Source organism: Macaca thibetana, chromosome 14, assembly GCF_024542745.1.
Source record: "Macaca thibetana thibetana isolate TM-01 chromosome 14, ASM2454274v1, whole genome shotgun sequence".
In the NCBI taxonomy this organism is placed as follows: Eukaryota; Metazoa; Chordata; class Mammalia; order Primates; family Cercopithecidae; genus Macaca; species Macaca thibetana.
In genome coordinates, this window is record NC_065591.1 from 32,147,405 (window position 1) to 32,169,872 (window position 22,468).

General features: G+C 38.4%; 1 protein-coding gene across 2 annotated transcripts in view; it reads left to right on the forward strand.

Moving 5' to 3' along the window:
* The window catches only part of CSTF3 (cleavage stimulation factor subunit 3), a 710,177-nt gene extending 691,979 nt beyond the window's left edge, over positions 1–18,198 (forward strand). For both annotated transcript variants that reach the window (XM_050758769.1, XM_050758768.1), the window contains 12 exons: positions 305–467; positions 2,885–2,994; positions 3,451–3,567; positions 3,837–3,911; positions 5,625–5,768; positions 6,180–6,282; positions 9,910–9,979; positions 11,986–12,181; positions 15,653–15,806; positions 16,803–16,897; positions 17,018–17,078; positions 17,497–18,198. In XM_050758769.1, the coding sequence (XP_050614726.1) occupies positions 305–467; positions 2,885–2,994; positions 3,451–3,567; positions 3,837–3,911; positions 5,625–5,768; positions 6,180–6,282; positions 9,910–9,979; positions 11,986–12,181; positions 15,653–15,806; positions 16,803–16,897; positions 17,018–17,078; positions 17,497–17,699 (1,491 nt within the window). In that variant the 3' untranslated portion in view covers positions 17,700–18,198. The remainder of the gene's footprint in view (positions 1–304; positions 468–2,884; positions 2,995–3,450; positions 3,568–3,836; positions 3,912–5,624; positions 5,769–6,179; positions 6,283–9,909; positions 9,980–11,985; positions 12,182–15,652; positions 15,807–16,802; positions 16,898–17,017; positions 17,079–17,496) is intronic.
* The last annotated feature ends 4,270 nt before the right edge of the window (positions 18,199–22,468 follow it).

Below are 22,468 nucleotides of genomic sequence, written 5' to 3' on the forward strand. Positions count from 1 at the left end.
AATAAATGCCACCAGATCTTCAATTCTATTGATCTGTCAACTCTTATATCCTGTAAAGTAACCTCCTAGATCACTTATAGAGAGGGCCCATGGGTGTTTTGTTCACCCACTCCTGGGAACCTGTTCTTGAGTGGATAATACTCTCATCTTTCTCTCTACTCTTAAGTAGTTTTCAGATTATATTAACAAAGTGGTATTTGGAAAAAGTAGGCATTTGAACAGTCTTCCAAACTGATCTACCCCATCCCCCATACATCTGAGTTGTTCCTGGCTCACCAAAGAATTCTAAATGCTTGTTGTCTAGGAATATGAGACAGTAATGAAAGGCTTGGACCGTAATGCTCCCTCGGTGCCTCCTCAGAATACTCCTCAAGAAGCTCAACAAGTAGATATGTGGAAGAAATATATACAGTGGGAAAAGAGCAACCCTCTTCGTACAGAGGATCAGACCCTTATAACAAAAAGAGGTAACAAGATTAACCCTCATGACTTCAGTTACATGTATGTTAGGCCACTTGGTATCCCCATAGGTTACCAAAACTTTTTTACCCATAATCTTTTTTTCTTTTGTTCTTCAGATTCAATAATTCCTATAGATCTATCTCCATATTCACTGAACCTTTGTTTTCATCATATGCAGTCTGCAATTAAGCACATCCAGTGAATTCTTTATTTCAGATACAATATTTTTCAGTTCTATAAATTTCCATGTTAGAAATTTTTTATTTTTATAGTTCTTTTTTATGGTGTCCATTTCTTAGTTGAGATTCCTTGTTTGTTCATTACCATCTTTTTCTTTATATCTTTGAACATATTTATAACAGTAGTTATAAAGTCTTCATCTGCCAATTCCAACATCTGGGCCTTCAACCACCATGGAGTTTATTTTCTTTGATTGTTTTTTCTCTTTGACTGTGGTTTACATTTTCCTATTTCCTGTTTAAATTTTTTCTTTTAGATATTGTACAAAGGTACAAATGAAACATTGTAAAGACTCTAGATTCTGTCATCTTCCTCTGAAGAATGTTTTTTTATTTTAGCAGGAAGTTAAGTATTACTGTCAGATTACTTGGACTTTGTGGAGGCTTGGTTTTATACTATGAAGACAGATCTGTTTTAGTTTTACCCTTAATCTCAGATTAAATACTTTATTCTCGGGACATAGTCTTTACTCCTAAGACAATGAAAAGTCTAAGGTATTTGCCCCAACCATCTAATCGGATGGGACTCAAATTCTAAACTTCATCTCCCTTAGTTGCTGAGGTATCTATTCAACTCTTTCCGCCTTCCAGCTTTGTTTTCTGCTGGTCTGGTTGTATCCTTTCCTGTGTGTGTACATTTTAGGGATCAGGTGAGGATTTGAGAACATTTATGCCCAGATTTTCAGGCTCTGGCTTTCTCCTTTTGGGGATGTCTCCCCTCAATATCCAGCTGCTCTCATAGGCCAGAACTCCATGTTACTTCAGGACAGTATGACTGCAGCATTTGACTTGAGTTCTAGCTATCCCGGAAGTGCACGACATGGGCATGCGCTTGAAGGGAAAAGCCATATTAAATGTGGATTTCACCTAGTGGTGTTCTACCTTTCTAAGGGCTCAATATCCTGATTTCTGCTTTTGTATTTGTGTTTGTTTATAATTTTTACTTGCTGAGGGTTGGTCTGATACAAACTACTATGCCAGTGCCAGACTCTTAATTTGGAGCTTTATGAATTCCTCAATCTTGGCTTGCTGTCTTACTTGTAGGTCTTTGCAAATATTGTTTCCTTTGCCTATGCCATTTTTGTATCTACCCCATCCTTACGCCACTTCATTTATTTGCCTCTGACCAGCTTCATCCCTTCTTCATGTTCAGGTGTTGTGTTACATCCCTTCGTCAGGTGTTGTGTTCCTTAGTGAAGCCTTTCTTGAGTCCCTAAACTATGTTAAGTTCTCTTGCTGTAAGTTTTCAGAGTATACTATACTTTCATCATTATAATACTTTTGATCTTTGCTTTCTGTCTATCCTCCCCATTTACTGCAGACTTCTTGAATACAGGAAGTCTTATTCACTTGTATATTCACAGTGCCTTCCACATTCCCTATCATATAGTTGGTGCTTGATAAGTATTAACTTAGGCTGGGTGCAGTGGCTCACATCTGTAATCCCAGTACTTTGGGAGGCTGGGGTGGGAGGATTGCTTGAGCCCAGGAGTTCAAGACAAGCCTGGGCAACATGGTGAAACCTCGTCTCTATACAAGATTTTTTTTTTTTTTTTTTTTTTTTTTTTGAGATGGAGTCTCGCTCTGTCACCCAGGCTGCAGTGCAGTGGCGCGATCTCCGCTCACTGCAAGCTCGCCTCCCGGGTTCACGCCATTCCCCTGCCTCAGCCTCCCGAGTAGCTGGGACTACAGGCGTCCACCACCACACCCGGCTAATTTTTTGCTTTTCAGTAGAGAAAGGGTTTCACCATGTTAGCCAGGATGTCTCGATCTCCTGACCTCGTGATCTGCCCGTCTTGGCCTCCCAAAGTGCTGGGATTACAGGTGTGAGCCACCGCACCCGGCCACAGATTTTAAAAAATAAGCCAGATGTGGTGGCACACACCTGGTCCCAGCTACTTGGGAGGCTGAGGCAGGAAAATCACTTGAGCCCAGGAGGTCGAGGCTGCAGTGAACCATATTTGTGCCACTGCACTCCAGTCTATGTGACAGAGACCCTGCTTCCAAAAATAAAAAAAATTAATAAGTGATGGATAGATGGAGGGAGCTTAGATGGATGATGGTTTTTATTTCTAATTATCATTGATTTTTGAGGATCCTAATTTGGTTATGATACTTATATTGATAGTTTTACAAATAATTATTATTTTAATTGAATGTTGTTTGTTAATTTCTTCCCTTAGTTATGTTTGCTTATGAACAGTGCCTGCTTGTGCTGGGCCATCACCCTGATATTTGGTATGAAGCTGCCCAGTATCTTGAGCAGTCAAGTAAACTGCTTGCAGAAAAGGGAGTAAGTGTTCCTTCCCTATCCCCACTTTGATATTTTTGTGGTTTTGATATAGCAATGATTTACTGAAAAATATAACTGAATTTTGGTAGTAAAGCATAAGTATTGAAAATTTAAGCTTACGTTCATATGAATCTTAGTGACACTCATATAATTAGATCGCCTTAGAATTAAAATAAACTGGCAGTTTTTTAACATATTAAAGTGATGAATCATTTAGAGTACTTGCATGGTTATTTTGTAAGTTAAACTACTGAAGGGAGTTTTTGGAATTTTTTTAGAATCCAGAAATGCATATGTGTTTATGTGTGTGTGTGTGTGAATACACATATGTGTGTGTACATATATATATGCTTTCTTAGACACATATAAATAAATAAAATAGATGTAACTATTAATTTTATTCTCTCACAACTATATTAGAATTATTGAAGATGAGCTTTCTTTTTTTTCTCCTAGGATATGAATAATGCCAAATTATTTAGTGATGAAGCTGCTAATATATATGAAAGAGCCATAAGCACTTTATTGAAGAAGAATATGCTTCTTTATTTTGCATATGCAGATTATGAAGAGGTAAGTAAAAATGTTTAGAGCCTTCTTATAATTCAATTTTTTACTGCAGGACTGAACTTTTTTTCTGGCTGGTTGTTTGCCAGGCATATTGCTTTTGGTAGACAGAGATGATGCCAAATGAACAGTTATTAGTTGTCAGCTTATACTATATTTATGCTCAATGGAGATGCCATTGGGGGTGGGAGGTTATAGCTTTTGGACTCCTTAGAGCTCAAATCCTGCTTATTTATGACCATATGTTGATACTCACTTCTTCTCTACCACCTTAGAGTCGCATGAAGTATGAAAAGGTTCACAGTATATATAACAGACTTCTGGCAATTGAGGATATTGACCCCACCTTGGTGAGTAACTTTACAGATCTCTTTTTTCCCACCTTTACAGTCTTATCTAAAAAAAAATAATTTAAATTTATATACAGTAAAATTCATAGTTCTATGAATCTTGACAAATAACATTGAGTCATGGGATCACCACCACAATTAAGATAGAAAACACCTCCACCATCCTCCAAAAATTCCCCCTTGTGACCCTTTTGTAGATATAACCCTTCCCTCTGCCCTTACCTCTGACAATTACTGATCTGTTTTCTGCTAGAATTTCTCTTTTTAATGCAGCAGTATAAAATAGATACAGAGGCACTTTCTCTAACACTTTCTTTGTGATCATGGTTTGAAGCCACTTTATGCCACAGAATTGTTGCTTAATAAATATTTCTTTTTAAATGAGGCAGGAGAAACCAACATCCTGGGAAGAAATTAGACTGAAACTCACTTTATTCTAAATCCTGCTCTATCATAGTGGTTTTCAAAGCCCCAAGTGCAAAAGTGCAGTTGTGCTCTCCCATTGGGAGAGGAAGGGGACAGGCTTGTGGGTGTGTCTTCATACCGTCTGCCTCAAGTCAATTATAGCTACACTACTTTTTCTTGTTAATGATTTATATTGGGATTCCACTGCTATAATTCCTACATTTATTCATCATCTTATAATTCATTCCACAAAGATATCTAGCAAATATATTGCTGAAGTCTATGCATTGTGCTAGACTCCAGCAACATAATGACAAACTAGATAAAATTCCTTTTCTTGAGGAACTCATAGTTCATCCATCTATCCATTCATCCATTCATCCATCCATCAAAACTAGATAACATAGCTAGACATTATCAAAACTGAGCAAACTAGGACCCTACTAATTAGTCATTTGTTCACTAAACAAAACTGCATATTCATGATGTGCTGGACATTCTGTAGGTGCTGGGTATAAAATGGCTCATCGTTTATCCATGAAGTTCTATTATATGTTGTTTGGAAAATAGAGTAGTGGGCTTTTAAAAAGAAACCAAGAAAATATGAAGTTAAACATGTATTGCAGGCTGGGTGCGGTAGCTCACACCTGTAATGCCAGCACTTTGGGAGGCTGAGGCAGGCGGATCATGAGGTCAGGAGATCGAGACCAGCCTGGCCAAAATGGTGAAACCCCATCTCTACTAAAAATACAAAAATTAGCTGGGCCTGGTGGCAAGCGCCTGTAGTCCCAGCTACTTGGGAACCTGAGGCAGGAGAATGGCTTGAACCCGGGAGGCGTAGGTTGCAGTGAGCCAAGATCGTACCACTGCACTCCAGCCTGGGCAATAGAGCGAGACTCTTGTCTCAACAAAAAACATGTATTGTAAAACATGCTTGTATTAAACCAACTCTTGAGTTTTTTAGATATTGGCATTGATTAATGGAGTATGTTCTAGTAGTGTCACACTTTTCACTCTTAAACTTTACGTATTCTAGAATTAGATAATGGTGATGATTGCACAACCTTGTAAATATATTTAAAACCACTGAATTGTAAAGGGTGAATTTTGTGGTATGTGAATTATATCTCAATAAAAAACAAATTAATTTGCATGCATCTCTTAATACCAGAAAAAAATTAGCTTGTGGATTTAAATAGAATACTATCTAAATTCCTACTTTCTAATTTATTGGGTATTGAGGATTGCTTTCTTATACAGGAAACATACTGCCTAACTTATAGAACACAAATACTTTCTTTTGCATAGGTATATATCCAATATATGAAATTTGCACGGAGAGCAGAAGGCATCAAATCTGGAAGAATGATATTTAAAAAAGCAAGAGAAGATACCAGAACCCGCCACCATGTCTATGTTACTGCAGCACTCATGGAATATTACTGTAGTAAGGTAAATACTGAAATACCAGTGTAAAGGTAAAACAACTTCCTTCATCTGAGGTTCGTAAAAGGTGGTTTTAGCTTCTGTCATTAAGCTTTTATTGCTCCATTTTGTAAAGGCAGTCTAAGTGTATCTGTGTAAAATTATATGGAGCATCATCCAAATCCCCAACTACCTGCTAATTTATGCTTTATTAATCACTATATTTCTAATTCATGCTTTACTAATCATTATATTAATGACTAGTGATTTCTAATCACTAAACTCCTTTGAATAGTTTCTAGCTCAGCAATTTTTACTTAACATGATTTTGTTTTAATTCTTATGTATTTTGTCATATTTAGGTGTAATTTTAATATTCTTTTAAGTATTTTATCTGACATTTCATGGAAATCTGTACTTTATTTTCTTTACTTGTAGGACAAATCTGTTGCCTTTAAGATTTTTGAGCTGGGGCTAAAAAAGTATGGAGACATTCCAGAGTATGTCCTGGCCTATATTGACTATCTTTCTCACCTCAATGGTAGGTTGATTCTAGAATCTATAATGGTTAAACCATCTGAAATTATGTTGCTAGATTTCTTCCTTCTTGAATGTATTATAATTTTGACATAGCAGACAGGCACTTGTTAGGCACTCAAGACATACTTGAGTATAACCATGAATATATTTACTGAGCAATGGTAGATGCTTTTTGACTCTGCAGAACTGTCTTTACAGTAAAGTAGCATCAGTAGTGGGATAAAGCTTCAAAGTCAGAGTCAGGAGACATAGAGTTGTTTATATTCATCTCTGATGACTCTGGGCAAATCATCTCCTGTTTCCTGGAAGGAAAACAAACAAACAAAAAACCCTCTAGCCAACAAAACTCAAACTCAAAAGATGCCCAAATAGTAAAGTAGAACACTTCGAGGGTACTGGGGAAAAGATTCAAAAAGAAACATTTTGGTTTTTAGTATTTATTTCCCTATTCTGTTGTATGAATAACACTGGCCATCCTTTACTGAGTTCCTACCATGTACCAGGCACTGTGCTAGGTAATTCATATATGTATATCATTTAGTCTAGTTAACTGCAGTCCACAATATGTAATTTCTTAACAAAAAAAGATGTAGTATAAAAGTTGGTTTTTTAGCTAGGTGTGTGGTGTCGTATGCCTGTAGTCTCAGATACTTGGAAGGATCACTTGAGCCCAGGAATTGGAGATCGCAGTGAGCTGTGATCATGCCACTGTACTCCATGTAGCCTGGATGACAGAGCAAGACCCTGTCTCTAAAACACATTTAAAATAAATGAATAGACCAGGCATGGTGGCTTACACCTGTAATCCCAGCACTTTGGGAAGCTGAGGCAGGCAGATCACCTGAGGCTAGGAGTTTGAGACCAACCTGGCCAACATGGCGAAATCCCGTCTCTACTAAAAATACAAAAAATTAGCTGGGCATGGTGGCAGGCGCCTGTAATCCTAGCTACTGGGGAGGCTAAGGCAGGAGAATCGCTTGAACCCTGGAGACAGAGGCTGCAGTGAGCCGAGATCGTGCCATTGTACTCCAGCCTGGGCAACAAGAGCGAAACTCTGCCTCAAAAAAATAATAATAATAAATAATAAATTAATAAATAAAAATACATCACTAAAAGTTGACTTAAAGAAATATGCAATTATGTGTCATGTAAATAATTATAGAATTAGGTATCATAGGTATAAATCAGTAATTTTAATATTTTAGAAAAAGAGCATTCTATTTACCTAAATAATATAAAAGAATAAAACTGAAATATGATTTTGTATTTCAGCTTAATGATTCTACATTCTGGGAAAAAGACTTAACTCCAAAAAATGAGATAGTGGGGCATTTAATATTCCTCATCAATCTTAAATTGTTTTGCCTGATTTTTTTTAGAATAGTTACTAGTATGTATATTTTTATTTTTTTAAAATGAGGATATCTGGTGTTAGCATTATTGTCTTCCAAAATCAGTATCTTAGATGATTCTTTCATTCATCTATCCATCCATGAAATATTTATTCATTACCTTCTGGTTACTAGGGTCTGGGAATACAAAGATGAATAGGATTCACCAGAACATTTTTGTGGGGGAATCCAATGTATAAATATAATTGCATCATCATTTGATGGTTCATTGTAGCATAGTTCTGAGGTTAGGTGTATAATCTTAAATTTCAGTTTTCTCACCTGTAGGATGGTTATAATAATACCTTTCATAGGATCGTTGAGAGGGTAAATGAGTTTTTGCATGTTTTTCACTTATATATAGAATGTTGTGGTTATTCCATAAATGTTAACTATTTATGATGAGGGTGGTGATCATTAAAAATGTGCTAAATACTGTAATAGAATCCTGAATGAAGTACTGTGGAAGCACAGAGAAGAGAGTATAATTTAAGTTATAGAGCTATGCTGCACAATTATGGTAGTCACTACACTATTAGATATTGAGAACCTGAAATATGACTAGCCTGGGCTGGGTGCGGTGGCTCACGCCTGTAATCCCAGCACTTTGGGAGGCCGAGGCGGGCAGATCACAAGGTGAGGTGTTCCAGACCAGCCTGACCAATATGGTGAAACCCCGTCTGTACTGAAAAATATAAAAACTAGCCGGGCATGGTGGCGTGCACCTGTAGTCCCAGCTACTCAGGAGGCTGAGGCAGAAGAATCGTTTGAACCTGGAAGACAGATGTTGCAGTGAGCCAATATTGCGCCACTGCACTCCAGCCTGGGTGACAGAGCGAGACTCCATCTCAAAAAAGAAAAAAGAAATGTGGCTAGGCCAAAATGAGTTGTGGTGTAAATGTGTAACTACATAGCAGAATTCAAAGACTTAGGACCAAAAAAAAAAAGTGAACTATCTTAACAATTTTTCATATTGATTACATGTGGAAATGATAAGATTTGGATATATTAGGTTGATTAAATATATTAATTTCACCTATTTTTACCCATTTTTATTAAATTCCACATGTGGCTTGTATTATATTGCTGATGGACAGCAGTGTTCTAGAGGGTGTCATAGACAAGGGCACATGAGTTGGATTTTGAGACATGAGTGGTAGTTACCCAGCTAAAGAAAGATAAATGCATTATTCTGGGCAGAGAGTACAACATGTAGGCAGGCAGTGTGAAAGTTCTGTGGAATGGTAAAAGGTGTGTCTGGAGCAAAGCTTGGGATAAAACAGAAAAAGATAAAATGTAGATTTGTTTAACATTTTTAAAAGTATAATATGTTAAATTGAAGATAGAAGCCACAAAAATAGTGCCATCTTCTTTGGTTTAATATATTTAATTTCTTGGTTTTATTTTGCATATGGACATGTAATAAACTGAATAACTACCCTCAGGCAATAAAAAACAACTCCTCTGCTGGGTTAATTTTTCTTTTGAACAGCTTCATTGAAGTATAATTTTTATACTGTAAGTCCATCCATTAGGTGTACAATTCAGTGGTTGTTAGTAGTAGATTCAATGGTTGTTGTTACTGTTAGATTCTTAAGTTTTAAAAGATAACTTAGAGTTTAGCAAGAAGGCAAGAAGTGTCATTTTCCCACTTCCAGCTACAGAGGACCTCCTAAGACTCTTAAAATTTAATACACCTCTGTCAACAATTCTTAATTCATTTACATTTCCATATTTACCTGCCAACCTAGATATTGTACCTCTGCAAGAGTTAAAGTAGCTAAATATAGCATAGTCCTGGTGCCTCAAAATAAGAAACTCAATTATTTCTAAGTTTGAGTTTGCCATCCTTCCACATGCAGTAGTCTGACTAATGTCAGCAGATATGTACTTGTCATTATTTTTAAAAGGCAAATGGGATACCTGGTTCAGACAGCACTGTTGTTATAAATGGTTTTGCATTAGAACTGCAGTGTAGTAGAGGAGGGCTGAACTAGAAGGGAAAAAAACATGGCTTCCAGTTACTGCTCTGCTACTCAATCACCAAGAGCCAGATCAAATCTCTTAATCTTCTGAAGCTCAAGTTTCCTCATCTATAAAAACCAAGTGTGATAATAGTTAACGTTTCTGCATAGGAGTTTTGTAAGGATGAAGTGAGATAATGCATATGAAAATATTGTTGCATCGTAAAAGTGAATTAAAAAAAAAAACATTTAAAATCTTTTTCAATATCCTAGAGGACAATAATACCCGAGTTTTGTTTGAACGAGTTTTAACATCTGGAAGCCTTCCTCCTGAGAAGTCTGGGTAAGCCATTGTGACAAGTTGTTGGTCAGCTTCTAAAGACAGCTTTCTTACCTGAATTGTGTCTATGGGGTGAATGTTTGCTTGAGTATGAGTTTCAAGAGAAATTTCCTTTCCTTCTCAAGACTTATTTTACCTATCAGCTATACTTTTATACCTGTTTAAGATTATTTTTAAATTTCTGCACAGTGATTAGAATTGTTTTTAAGAGATGCCATAGCAATTTATTATCATCTTTCTTGTTTACTATGTATCTCTAACCAGAATTAGTGGCTCATGCCTGTAATCCCAGCATTTTGGGAGGCCAAGGTGGAAAGATGACTTGAGCCCAGGAGTTTGAGACCAGCCTGGGCAACACAGTGAGACCCCATCTATACAAAAAAAACTTTAAAAATTAGCTGGGTGTGGTGGTGCATGCCTGTAGTCCCAGATACTGGGAGGCGGAGGTGGGAGCAGGAGGATTGCTTGAGCCCAGGAAGTTGAGGCTCCAGTGAGCTATGGTCATACCTCTGCACTCCAGCCTGGGTGACAGAGTGAGACTCTGTCTCAAGGAAAAAAAAAACAACCCAGAGAGAGAGAGAGAGAGATGTGTATATATATGTATATTTATGTATATGTGTGTATGTATATATAATATATATGTATATATGTATGTATATATAACACATATATAATATATGTATATACACACACACACACACACACACACACACACACACACACACATATATATCTCCCTAGAAATTGATACTAACATGTTAGGCATTCTGAAATTTTCACCTCCCTTACTCAAAAGCGAAGACTCTTCTTGTATATTGAAAGTTTGTTTTACATATTATGTCTCTGACTTATGGTTTTGTCTCTGTTAGTTTTACCATACAGAGGAATAACATTGTGGATTGGTACAGTGGAAATATAGTAAGGCTTTGGAGTCTTGTTCAATATCCAACTCAGCCAACTAGATGGCAAATTTCATAGCTATACCAATCCTCATTTTCTTATTAACAATAATGTCTACCAGTATAGGATTTTTTGTGATAGCGACACATCTGGTATATAAGAGGTACTTAATATATTACTTTAGTACAAAGGTGCATAGTGACATTTAAGCAGTCTCAGAGCATTAATTTTAGCTGTTAGAACAATGATGAGGCACCAGTTCGTCCCCAGTGATCCACATTAATGGGAAACAATAGAGTAATACTAGATTTTGGAGTATATTTTTATTCATATATTAGATGAAGAATGTATTCTACATTATAATTCCTGCCACTTAAACAAAATAATGAAGCCACATTATTCAGGAGAAATTAGAAATCTGTCTAGGTTCCTTTTCCAACTCCTCCGCCTAGAGTTTACCCTCTCTAAGGTAAGTCTCTCATGTTGACCACAAAGAAGCAGCTATATACTAAATAAGTAAAAACTCAAAAATGGGCTTAAATACTGAAGTGATAGGTTTATAATTTACTTTGAAATACTTAAGCAGGCTGGGTGCGGTGGCTCACGCCTGTAATCCCAGCACTTTGGGAGGCCGAGGCGGGTGGATCACCTGAGGTAGGGTGTTTGAGACCAGCCTGGCCAACCTGGGGAAACCCCATCTCTACTAAAAATACGAATATCAGCCGGGCGTGGTCGCGGGCGCCTGTAATCCCAGCTACTTGGGAGGCTGAGTAACGAGAATTGCTTGAAACCGGGAGGCAGACGTTGTGAGCTGAGATCGTGCCATTGTACTCCTACCTGGGGGACAAGAGCAAGACTCCATCTCAAAAAAAAAAATACTTAAGCAAAAATAAGATGAAGCAAATATGGCAAAATATTAGCAATATAGGTAGTGGTATGTAGGTATTCATTATACTATTCTATTTTTCTATAGTTTAAAAATCTTTATAATAAAAAGTCACTTTTTATAACTTATGGGGAAAAGAGAGAGCTTAAGGCGTTTTTGTAAATGAACTCCCTGCCCTAAACCCAGAATAATTAAAGTATTAATTGTATTTCTTTTCTTGCAGAGAAATCTGGGCCCGATTTCTAGCATTTGAAAGTAATATTGGTGATCTAGCTAGTATACTCAAGGTGGAGAAAAGACGGTTTACAGCATTCAAAGAAGAGTATGAAGGGAAAGAAACGGCTTTACTAGTAGATAGATACAAGTTCATGGATTTATATCCTTGCTCTGCAAGTGAATTAAAAGCACTTGGTTATAAGGTATGTACTTAGGATCAAGATGTGGAATGTCCTCACTTTTCCAGTGTTTTAGAAGAGTTCATTGATAACCTGCACTCTAAATTCTGAAATGTGAATTAATCTAGTTTTGGAATAGATTTGCAGGAAACAAGAAAAAAGTTCAGAGATTTTCCTGGGGTTTAGGAAATGCTGAGTGTCAGAGTAGCTGCACAAAATGAGAATTGAAATGGGATTTAATAGTTTCATTCTAGCGAGACTCCGTCTCAAAAAAAAAAAAAAAAAAAAAAAAAAAAAAAAAAAAAAAAAAATAGTTTCATTCTGTCCCTGAAATTGTCAGTGCCTTATATCTTATATCTGGTGGGCAAGATGGAGGAGGTGTGGAGGGAAGAGAAACAAAAGAAAATCTGAATGTTACCTTAGGTATTACTTTTTTTTCTAATAGTTCTTATCAAATGGATACATATATTTTGACCGATCTTAAACCAAATATAGTTCCTGTTGCATATTTTGTAAGATATAATGAAGAAATATTACAGCTTATTAAATCCATAAAGTTCCTTGAGGGATTTGTATTCTTAAAACAGCGCTCCTTCAGTGACCTTTGGGGGAATTAACTCATCTATGAATGGAACTCTTCTATAGAGACTACTGAGTCATAAGAAAACAAATCTGGCACCTGAACCTGTTCGGGCCACAGGGAGAGATTAATATTTACAAAGCCCCAGAAACATCCCGTGCTAAGAAAACCGTTATATCATCTCTTAATCTTTCTGTGACATGTGAACAAAGACTAAGATGGAAATTCACAGAGAAGTCCTTGGTTGATCTTTTTAAGGCAACCACCATTAGGATGTTCCTGACCATCATTCTCCTTTTTCTCACGGCCCTCTTTTAGCCTGGGTCTTGCTCTGTCTGATCCAGATAAAATATTTTGAGGAAAAACTACCCATAATTGATATTCAGACATTTTTGTTAATGGAAGCCCTATTTCTGTGCCAGATGCAGATTCCTAGTATGAACCATAGGATTACTGCTCAGGGATAAGTTAGTTTCTTCTTCTAGTTTTAACTGCTTCTCAATGAAAAGTCAAAGATATTTTAAGACTACAGTAAGTCCTCATTTAACATTACTGATAGGTTCTTAGAACTTTGACTTTAAGCTAAATGATATGCAGTGGGTCCTCAAATAACGTTTTTGTGTTTAACATGGTTTTGTTATAACCTTGATAAGAAAAATATTGGTTTTGCTACACATCGTTTCTCTCTCTCTCTATTTTTATTTTTTTTTGAAATGGTCTCACTCTATCGCCCAGGCTGGAGTGCAATGGTGAGATCATGGCTCACTGCAGCCTTGACTTCCCTGGGCTCAGGTGATCTCCTGTTTCAGCCTCCCAAGTAGTTGGGATTACAGGCAAATGCCACCACACCTGGCTAATTTTTGTATTTTTTTGTGGAGATGGGGTTGCCCGGGCTGGCCTCTAACTCCTAGGCTCAAGGGATCCACTTGCCTTGGCCTCCCAAAGTGCTGGGATTACAGGCGGCAGCCATCACACCTAGCCCATCATTTCTCTAAAAGTTGCAGTTTCCTAGAACCTATTAACAATGTTAAGTGAGGGACTTACTGTACTTTGTGCCATTGCTAGAAAAGGCTATTTCAACTTTTCCAAGATGAAAATGAAAATCAAGGCAGTTAATTAAAATAAAGATCTGCCAGGCATGGTGACTCATGCCTATAATCCCAGCACTTTGGGAGGCTGAGACGGGCGGATCACTTGAGCCCAGTAGTTCAAGACCAGCCTGGGAAACATGATGAAATCCCATCTCTACCAAAAAAAGAGGGAAAAATACAACAATTAGCCAGGTGTGGTGGCACCTGCCAATGGTCCCAGCTATTCGGGAGGCCAAGATGAGCCCAAGAGGGAAGCTGAGGCTACTTTAGTGAGCCGTGATCAAGCCACTGCACTCCTGACTGGGTGACAGAGTGAGATCTTGTCTTTAAAAAAAAAAAAAAAATTAAAAAATACAAATAAACAGAAAAGAAAGATCTTATAGTGGCCAGATGTGGTGACTCACACCTGTAATCCCAGCACTTTGGGAGGCCGAGGCGGCTGGATCATCGGAGGTCAGGAGTTTGAGACCAGCCTGGCCAACATGGTGAAACCCCGTCTCTACTAAAATACAAAAATTAGCTGGGCTTGGTGGCGGGCATCTGTAATCCTAGCTACTCAGGAGGCTGAGGCAGGAGAATTGCTTGAACCTGGGAGGTTGTAGTGAGCTGAGATAGTGCCACTGTACTCCAGCCTGGGTGACAGAGTGAGACTCTGTTTCAAAAAAAAAAAAAAAAAATAGCAAGTATTCAGGAGTAGAACTACTTCCTGAATATGATGTTTTCCATCTTACATTTGTTTCTACTCTTGTTTTTGGGGAAGGATTAATGTGCTTCTGTGTGTTATGGTGAGTGGTATGGTGTATATGTATCTGTGTGAGAAAGATTTTTTAAAAGTGATACCCAATGTGCCTACCATTTAGATTTGCTTATATAATTAATACCAGATGTCACCAACTGCATTTCAACAAATTTTGAGAAAGTGGAATGCTTTTCTATCCTTCGTTGGTGGCAAAAAGGGGTTATTTTGTTTCTAGACAGACAGAGTGACACTGGGTTGCCTGGAGCAGGGGAGCTCCTCTGAGATAGGGCCTCTGTTCATAGGTGACTGTATTGCTCCCTTTGGCATATCTTGTCTCAGCCCTGGCAGGGCAATGCTAGTGTACTGAAAGGAAGACTGTGGATGGATATGAGGTCAGAGAGGCCTGCCCTCCCAATCCTCCTCTCTCTACTTACTATCTGTGTGACCTGGGAAATATCAAAACCTTTGTGAGCTTCAGTCCCTTCTATAAAATGGAGATGTTACTATTTGCTTCATCAAAGAGAGAATAAATGGCTAAAATTGCCTGATGAATAGTGTCTGCTCAATAAATATTCCTTGTCCCCTGTAATAAATAGCACATTGGAAATAACTTTTCATTGCATTAGCAAAATCTTAACCCGTGTGATGCCTTCACAAAACAGGACGTCACTTAATCCAGCTTCGTTTAATGAAACTGATGTTCAATTCTAATGGAAGGAAGGTGTCAGAAGATCTAAAATCTTGAATTTTCCTCCAAATTATCCTGACCTCTACTTAGTTCCCAGTCTTATGACTACCCAAAAAAACTTGTATCTGTCCTACAAATGTCCTACCTGGCAACACTGAGTTTAATGACTTTTAACTTGTGTTGGGGTAAAGTTATAATACAGAGTCTTAGAACCAAATGGCTTTCCTTGTTGAGTAACAATCTTTACCATCATTAGAGTCCTTGCTTATCCGTCTCCATTTTCTTCCTGTGGTTTTAACCCAGATATTCACACTGTATCCTCAAGGTTATGAATTGCACGATTATTCTCTAGTAGTCCCTTTTTCAGGTTTAGGATTCTTCTGTTCTGCATTTTCAGGATGTCTCCCGTGCTAAGCTAGCAGCTATAATTCCAGACCCAGTTGTAGCTCCTTCTATAGTGCCTGTTCTGAAAGATGAAGTGGATAGAAAACCAGAATACCCTAAACCAGACACTCAGCAGATGATTCCATTTCAGCCACGACATTTAGCACGTAAGCCATGACTTTAGATCCAGTACTGAGACCTCGGTTTGTTTGTTGATTTAAATCCAAAGTGTGGGGGTAAAGTGACATGGCCTCTCAATTGTGGGTTAATTATTAGACTTAGGGTCACTATGACAAGTGATTTAGCTTTAATCTTTGAAACAGATTAACTAAGAATGTCCTAAAAACAAAACTTCAATGATCCAGATTCCAGGAACCCATTTTGGCAGTAATACTTGGTTTTCAGAAATGCTGCTATGCCCAGGTGCAGTGGTTTACGCCTGTAATCCCAGCACTTTGGGAGGCCAAGGCAGGTGGATCAGCTGAGGTCAGGAGTTCAAGACCAGCCTGACCAACATGGTGAAACCCTGTCTTTACTAAAAATACAAAAATTTTCTGGGCATGGTGGCACACGCATGTAATCCCAGCTACTTGGGAGGCTGAGGCAGGAGAATCACTTGAACCCAGGAGGCGGAGGTTGCAGTGAGCCCAGATCTTGCTATTGCACTCCAGCCTGGGTAACAAGAGCGAAACTCTGTATCAAAAAAAAAAAAAAAAGCTAAACAGCTTTTTACCTGTACAGCTGGAAACTTTCTTCACTGATACAATTTGGTTTCTTTACTTACTAATGGTTAGTAGCCTCTCTAGATTCTTTTTGAAGAAAGCCCTTCTGATTAAATATGCTGTTGAATAATTGACTTGAAAAAGGATTGCTAAACAAATGACTTGTGTAACTCAGAAACAGTCTTTGACAAAAACTGACTTTAGTTTCGTCCCCAATTGTCTTATACAAAGTCACTTGTCTACTTCTCTGCCTCGCAGTGGCCATGGCATTGAGACTGCTCTGTCTCACCCACTTTGGTTTGGTAAAGCCCTAAAAGTATTTTCAGTGTCCAGAACAAAGCAGCATAGACATGGAAGATCTTTATGTGCAAGTCACTTGATTTTAGCTCTGTGTAGAAATTCTTCCATCCCACTTGATTCATACTTTTCTTTTTCTCACAGCTCCAGGCTTACACCCTGTACCTGGTGGAGTGTTCCCAGTCCCTCCTGCAGCTGTTGTTTTAATGAAACTTCTCCCTCCTCCTATCTGTTTCCAGGTTTGTTCACTTATTTTCACGGTAGATACTGGCTCTGTGGGTTACAGTAATTGTGTATAAAGTTACTGCTATTTTAACTTGTCAGATTACTGGGATTAAAATTTATTCATGTCAAAATAGGGTCCTTTCGTACAAGTGGATGAACTGATGGAAATTTTCCGAAGATGCAAGATACCAAATAGTAAGTAACAGAAAATCCATTTCAGAGTGTCATTCCACATTGTTGTCTCATAAGCCGTAGAGATTATTATTCTCTGCCACTGAAGTTTTTGAAACCAGCCAGCCAATTTGAAGTACAGTGAAACCCAGGAGTTACCCAAACCCTCTTTGGCAGAGAGAGGCTTATTCATACTGAATTCCACTAAGTAAAATGTCATAAAAGTTTATCTTTTCTATTCATGTGAACATGTACTTTGGCTTATTAAAATTATTAGTTTTAACAGCAGCTTTTGTCTTTTTCTTTCATTATTTAGTATCAGTAGTACTATCCCATGTTTTGCTAAATTAGTAGGCTATGAAATGAACTATAAAGTGTCCACAGTTGAACATACATACCCTTTCATAGTGGAATATGTTTTTATGTTTTGTTGTTTTAACAGCTGTTGAGGAAGCTGTGAGGATCATTACTGGTGGGGCCCCAGAGCTAGCTGTAGAAGGCAACGGCCCTGTGGAAAGTAATGCAGTACTCACCAAGGCCGTCAAAAGGCCCAACGAGGATTCAGATGAAGATGAAGAAAAAGGAGCCGTTGTCCCCCCTGTTCATGACATTTACAGAGCGCGGCAGCAGAAGCGGATTCGGTAGGGCTTAAACGCCTCTGCAGAAAACTCCTGTCCAGGATTCCTTTTGCCTCAAGTCGTATGTTTAAAAGAGACAACGCTTTGTTACAAGGTTCTTGGAAACAAAGTTGTATTGTCATTGGTGCCTCTATCATATGGTTCTTGAGAAAAACAAACCAACCTGTGTGAATTTTAGAATATGGAACAGACCTATGCTCTAAGCAAAATTAGGTTTTCAAAAATGTGAGAACAATACAAAATGGCAGAACCACATTTTGTTCCCTCTTCAAGGGTGTCTTGTATGTGCCGCTTGAAGATTTGTGAGTTTTTCAACAGTTTTATTTTAAAAACTGGATGGCTTATGATTGTAAAGCATTTTATCACATTTTCTGAAAACAATTGTTCTTGGTTTGCTTATGTAGAGTCCTGCCTTATTGTTTGTTTTTATTTATGGCAGAATGTATGAAATCCGTTTTGTAGTTTGAAATTTTAAAAGTCCTTTGAAAAATAAAAGGATTCAGAAACATCATGCTTCCTCTGCTCCTTTCAGATTTTATTTACAATAACTACTTATTTTATGTTATTTATCCAATACCATTTAAAAATAAATGTCAGTACAAGGAAAAGTCATCTTGTATTTACTAAATGTATTAATCACATACTCTTTCCTGGTCTTTTTTGGTGCTAACTAAAAACATTTTTTTTTGTTTTTTTGAGATGGAGTCTTGCTCTGTCGCCCAGGCTGGAGTGCAATGGCCGGTTCTCAGCTCACTGCAAGCTCCGCCTCCCGGGTTTACGCCATTCTCCTGCCTCAGCCTCCCGAGTAGCTGGGACTACCGGCGCCCGCCACCTTGCCTGGCTAGTTTTTTTGTATTTTTTTAGTAGAGACGGGGTTTCACCTTGTTAGCCAGGATGGTCTCGATCTCCTGACCTCGTGATCCACCTCAGCCTCTACCATTTTAGAAATCCTCAAATATGAATGCATTTGCTCCCCAGTAAATCTGAGGCAGATTAAGATCCTGTTAATACTTTTGTCTCTCTTGAAAGCAACCTAAGTGTGGAAATTCCTTTAACCACCTGCTGTCTTGTTCTCACACAGAGTGTCCCTTATCTGAATATACTTGGGACCAGAAGTGTTCAGGATTTTGGATTTGTTTAGATTTCAGAATATTTGCATCATACTTACCAGTTCACCATCCCTAATCCAAAAGTCCAAATTCCAAAAAACTCCACTAAGCATTTTCTTTGTGCATCATGTTGACACCCAAAAGGTTTTGGATTTTGGAACACTTTGGATTTCAGATTAGGGATACTGAACTTGAATATTTTCACACGTGGCCAGTTCTCAAGAAACTTTTTTTTCCCATGAGCTAAACATAGATAACATTAAGGAAAATGACATCTATTTAACTAAATTCTAATTACAGTGAGCAAAAACTTGTCATGCAAATTAAGTCCAAAGAAATAGACTGTGCTCTTTGGTAACATTACCTCCTCTTCTCTTTACGTGTTAAAAACTAAAAAGCAGGAAGGAAACAAAAAGGAGGGGAGGACAAGTATTATGGTTATAAAGAAATCATCTTACATATTAGAAACAATTTAGACAGTTTAGAATTTGAATTCAGATGTGATTAAATAATCTGACATTTAAAATCAGCTTCAAATGGCCCACAAAAGCCTTACTTGTAAAAGAAAAGTTATCCTGAATCATTTTCTCATATAAATTTATATGTAGCAAGGTTATATAAATTGGTCAAAAGTGTGTTTAGTTTCCAGTATTTTCCCATTAAAGCTAAAATCGCCTCTCAAAACAAAGTCAGCTGCCTCTAATTCAGACTTTCTTACCCTTTCAAGTATCACTTTCAAGTTGTGAGTTTTTAAAAAATATCACAGTTACCATCAAAACTTAAGACACAAGTAGGCCAGGTGCGGTGGCTCACGCCTGTAAATCCCAGCACTTTGGAAGGCCGAGGCGGGCAGATTATTTGAGGCCAGGAGTTCAAGATCAGCCTGGCCAACATAGTGAAACCCTGTCTCTACTAAAAATACCAAAAAAAATTAGCTGGGCATGGTAGCACAAGCCTGTAAATCCAGCTACTTGGGAGGCGAAGGCGTAAGAATTGCTTGAACCTGTGAGGCAGAGGTTGCAGTGAGCCGAGAGAGCACCACTGCACTCCAGCCTGGGTGACAGAGCGGGACTCTCAAAAAAAAAAAAAAAAAAAAAAAAAAGACACAAGTAGTACCATATGGCATAGACTTTAAAATACAGAGGTGTAGGCTGGGCACGGTGGCTTGTGCCTGTAATCCCAGCATTTTGGGAGGCTGAAGATTACTTGAGGCCAGGAGTTCGAGGCCAGCTGGCCAACATAGTGAAACCCCGTCGTCTCTACTAAAAATACCAAAAAAAAAAAAAAAAAAAAAAAAAGTTAGCTGGACATGGTAGCACAAGCCTGTAGCCCCAGCTACTCTGGAGGCTGTGGTGGGAGGATCACCTGAGCCCAGGAGGCCAAGGCTGCAGTGAACCATGATCGCACTACTGTACTCCAGCCTGGGCGACAGAGTGAGACCCTGTTTCAAAAATAAAATATAGAGGTGTAGACTTGTTCCTGAAGTGCCATTTTTGGTGGTTAGTGTCATGGGTGAGCAGCGACTATCTGGGGCTGATGGTGTGGGGGTAAGAAGAAATTTACCAAGACGATTGTAGGTAGAGAAAGGTAGATTAGAGAAGGTATGAAGATGCACTGCAAGGCTGGAACAGGCAGAGATGGGGCTTGTCTGCAAAGAGACAAAGGCTTGCTGGGGATTTTATAGGATGGTGGTATGTGCTGAAGAGGGTTTTATGTACTACTGAGAATGCCAAGGTTGCAGTGAGCTAACTTGAAGGTGTCTGGTGATAAGCTGGGTGCAGTACGGCTACATGTCCTGGACCATGAAGAAAGGCAGACTCATAATTTATCTGCTTCTCCCTGTTCCTAGCAGCCTGACTCCCTTTCCCTAATTAGGACTCCACAGTTAGTGTTTTGAAGAAGACAAACAGGCCGGGCGAGGTGGCTCACGCCTATAATCACAGCTCTTTGGGAGGCTGAGGTAGGCGGATCACCTGAGGTCAGGCGTTCGAGACCAGCCTGACCAACATGGTGAAACCCCGTCTCTACTAAAAATACAAAATTAGCTGGGCATGGTGGCACATGCCTACAATCCCAGCTACTTGGGAGACTGAGGCAGGAGAATTGCTTGAACCTGGGAAGCAGATGTTGTAGTGAGCCAAGATCATACCATTGCACTCTAGCCTGGGCATCAAGAGCGAAACTCAAACTCCGTCTCAAAAAAAAAAAAAAAAAAAGACAAAACAGTTTCAAATACTTGTAAGTAAGTGATCTGCAAAAGTGTTCCCATAAACAATAAAACAAAGCCACGCAAACATGCATGAAAAAACGTTTTTTAGCGCGTGCGTGCGCACACACACACACACTTGGTGAAAAGTGTCTTTAATCACCTATCAGTCCATTCCGACAATGCTATAAAGAAATACCTGTGACTGGGTAATTTTTAAAGAAAAGAGGCTTAACTGGCTCATGGTTCTGTAGGCTGTACAGATAGAATAGTGGCATTTGCTTCTGGGGAAGCCTCAGAAAATGTATAATCATGGCAGAAGATGAAGGAGAAGAGGGACGTTTTATATGGCCAGAGCAGGATGAAGAAAGGAGGGAGGGAGGTGCCACACACTTTTAAACAACCAGATTTCACGAGAACTCACTATCAGAAGAACAGCACCGAGGGGATGGTGCTAACCCATTCATGGGAACTTCGCCCCCCTCCCCGACCAATCACCTCCCACCAAGCCCCACCACCAACACTGGGGATTACAATTTGACATGAGATTTGGTGGGGACACAGATTCAAACTGTACCAATTATTGTTAAGGCTACTATGTATATTATAACTGTTCCTATTGCATTTATTTATAAGATTTCTTACCCTAGAAATGATCAGCTCTTTGAGCATAAAAAGGATTCTCATTAGAAGAAAACATTTTTGAATGCTCTAACTGCTACAGATATGTATGAATTTTTAGTTTTTAAGGTGATTCTGCCTGATATTTGATCATTCCTTTTGTTAAACAGTTCAACAAGCAGCATGTTAGACATGTGAACTTACCTTTGGAAATCTAATGTGCAGACTCATGGGATAGTCAGTCCTACAGTTCCAAGGACTCATATCAGTATTGCTGGACCCAAAGAATTTGCCAAAAGACATCCATCTTTTTCCTGTTTATAAAAGCAATGACAGCATCTCCTCAAGATTCTAGAACTAGACAAAAGTTTCAAGGACTGTATGTATGTCCTTCCTAAACAAAAATTAGTCAACTCTGGCCTTTACCACTAAACTTCAAACAAGAGGTTGCACCTATGTGGCCACAGTAAAAGGTTAATAGAAACTACTAGTAAACTTTCTGAACAATCAAATTGTACCAATGAAAAAGAATGAAAAAAACACCATTTTTGTTAGTATATTGACCTTGGTCAATAATTATGAATTTATTTGATATTATAACCCAGTATTGGCCTATAGTTAATAAATAAATGTTGAGTTCAATTTTATTAAACCATAGTCATCATGTTCATAAATTCTGCTTTTTTTTTTTTAACATAGTAGTTCTTTGACTATGACAATGAGCAAGAGAACTTATGTTTTACTTAATAAAAATTTCAGCCAGGCACGGAAGGCGAGCAGATCGCCTAAGGTCAGGAGTTCAAGACCAGCCTGGGCAGCATGGTGAAATCCTCTCTCTAC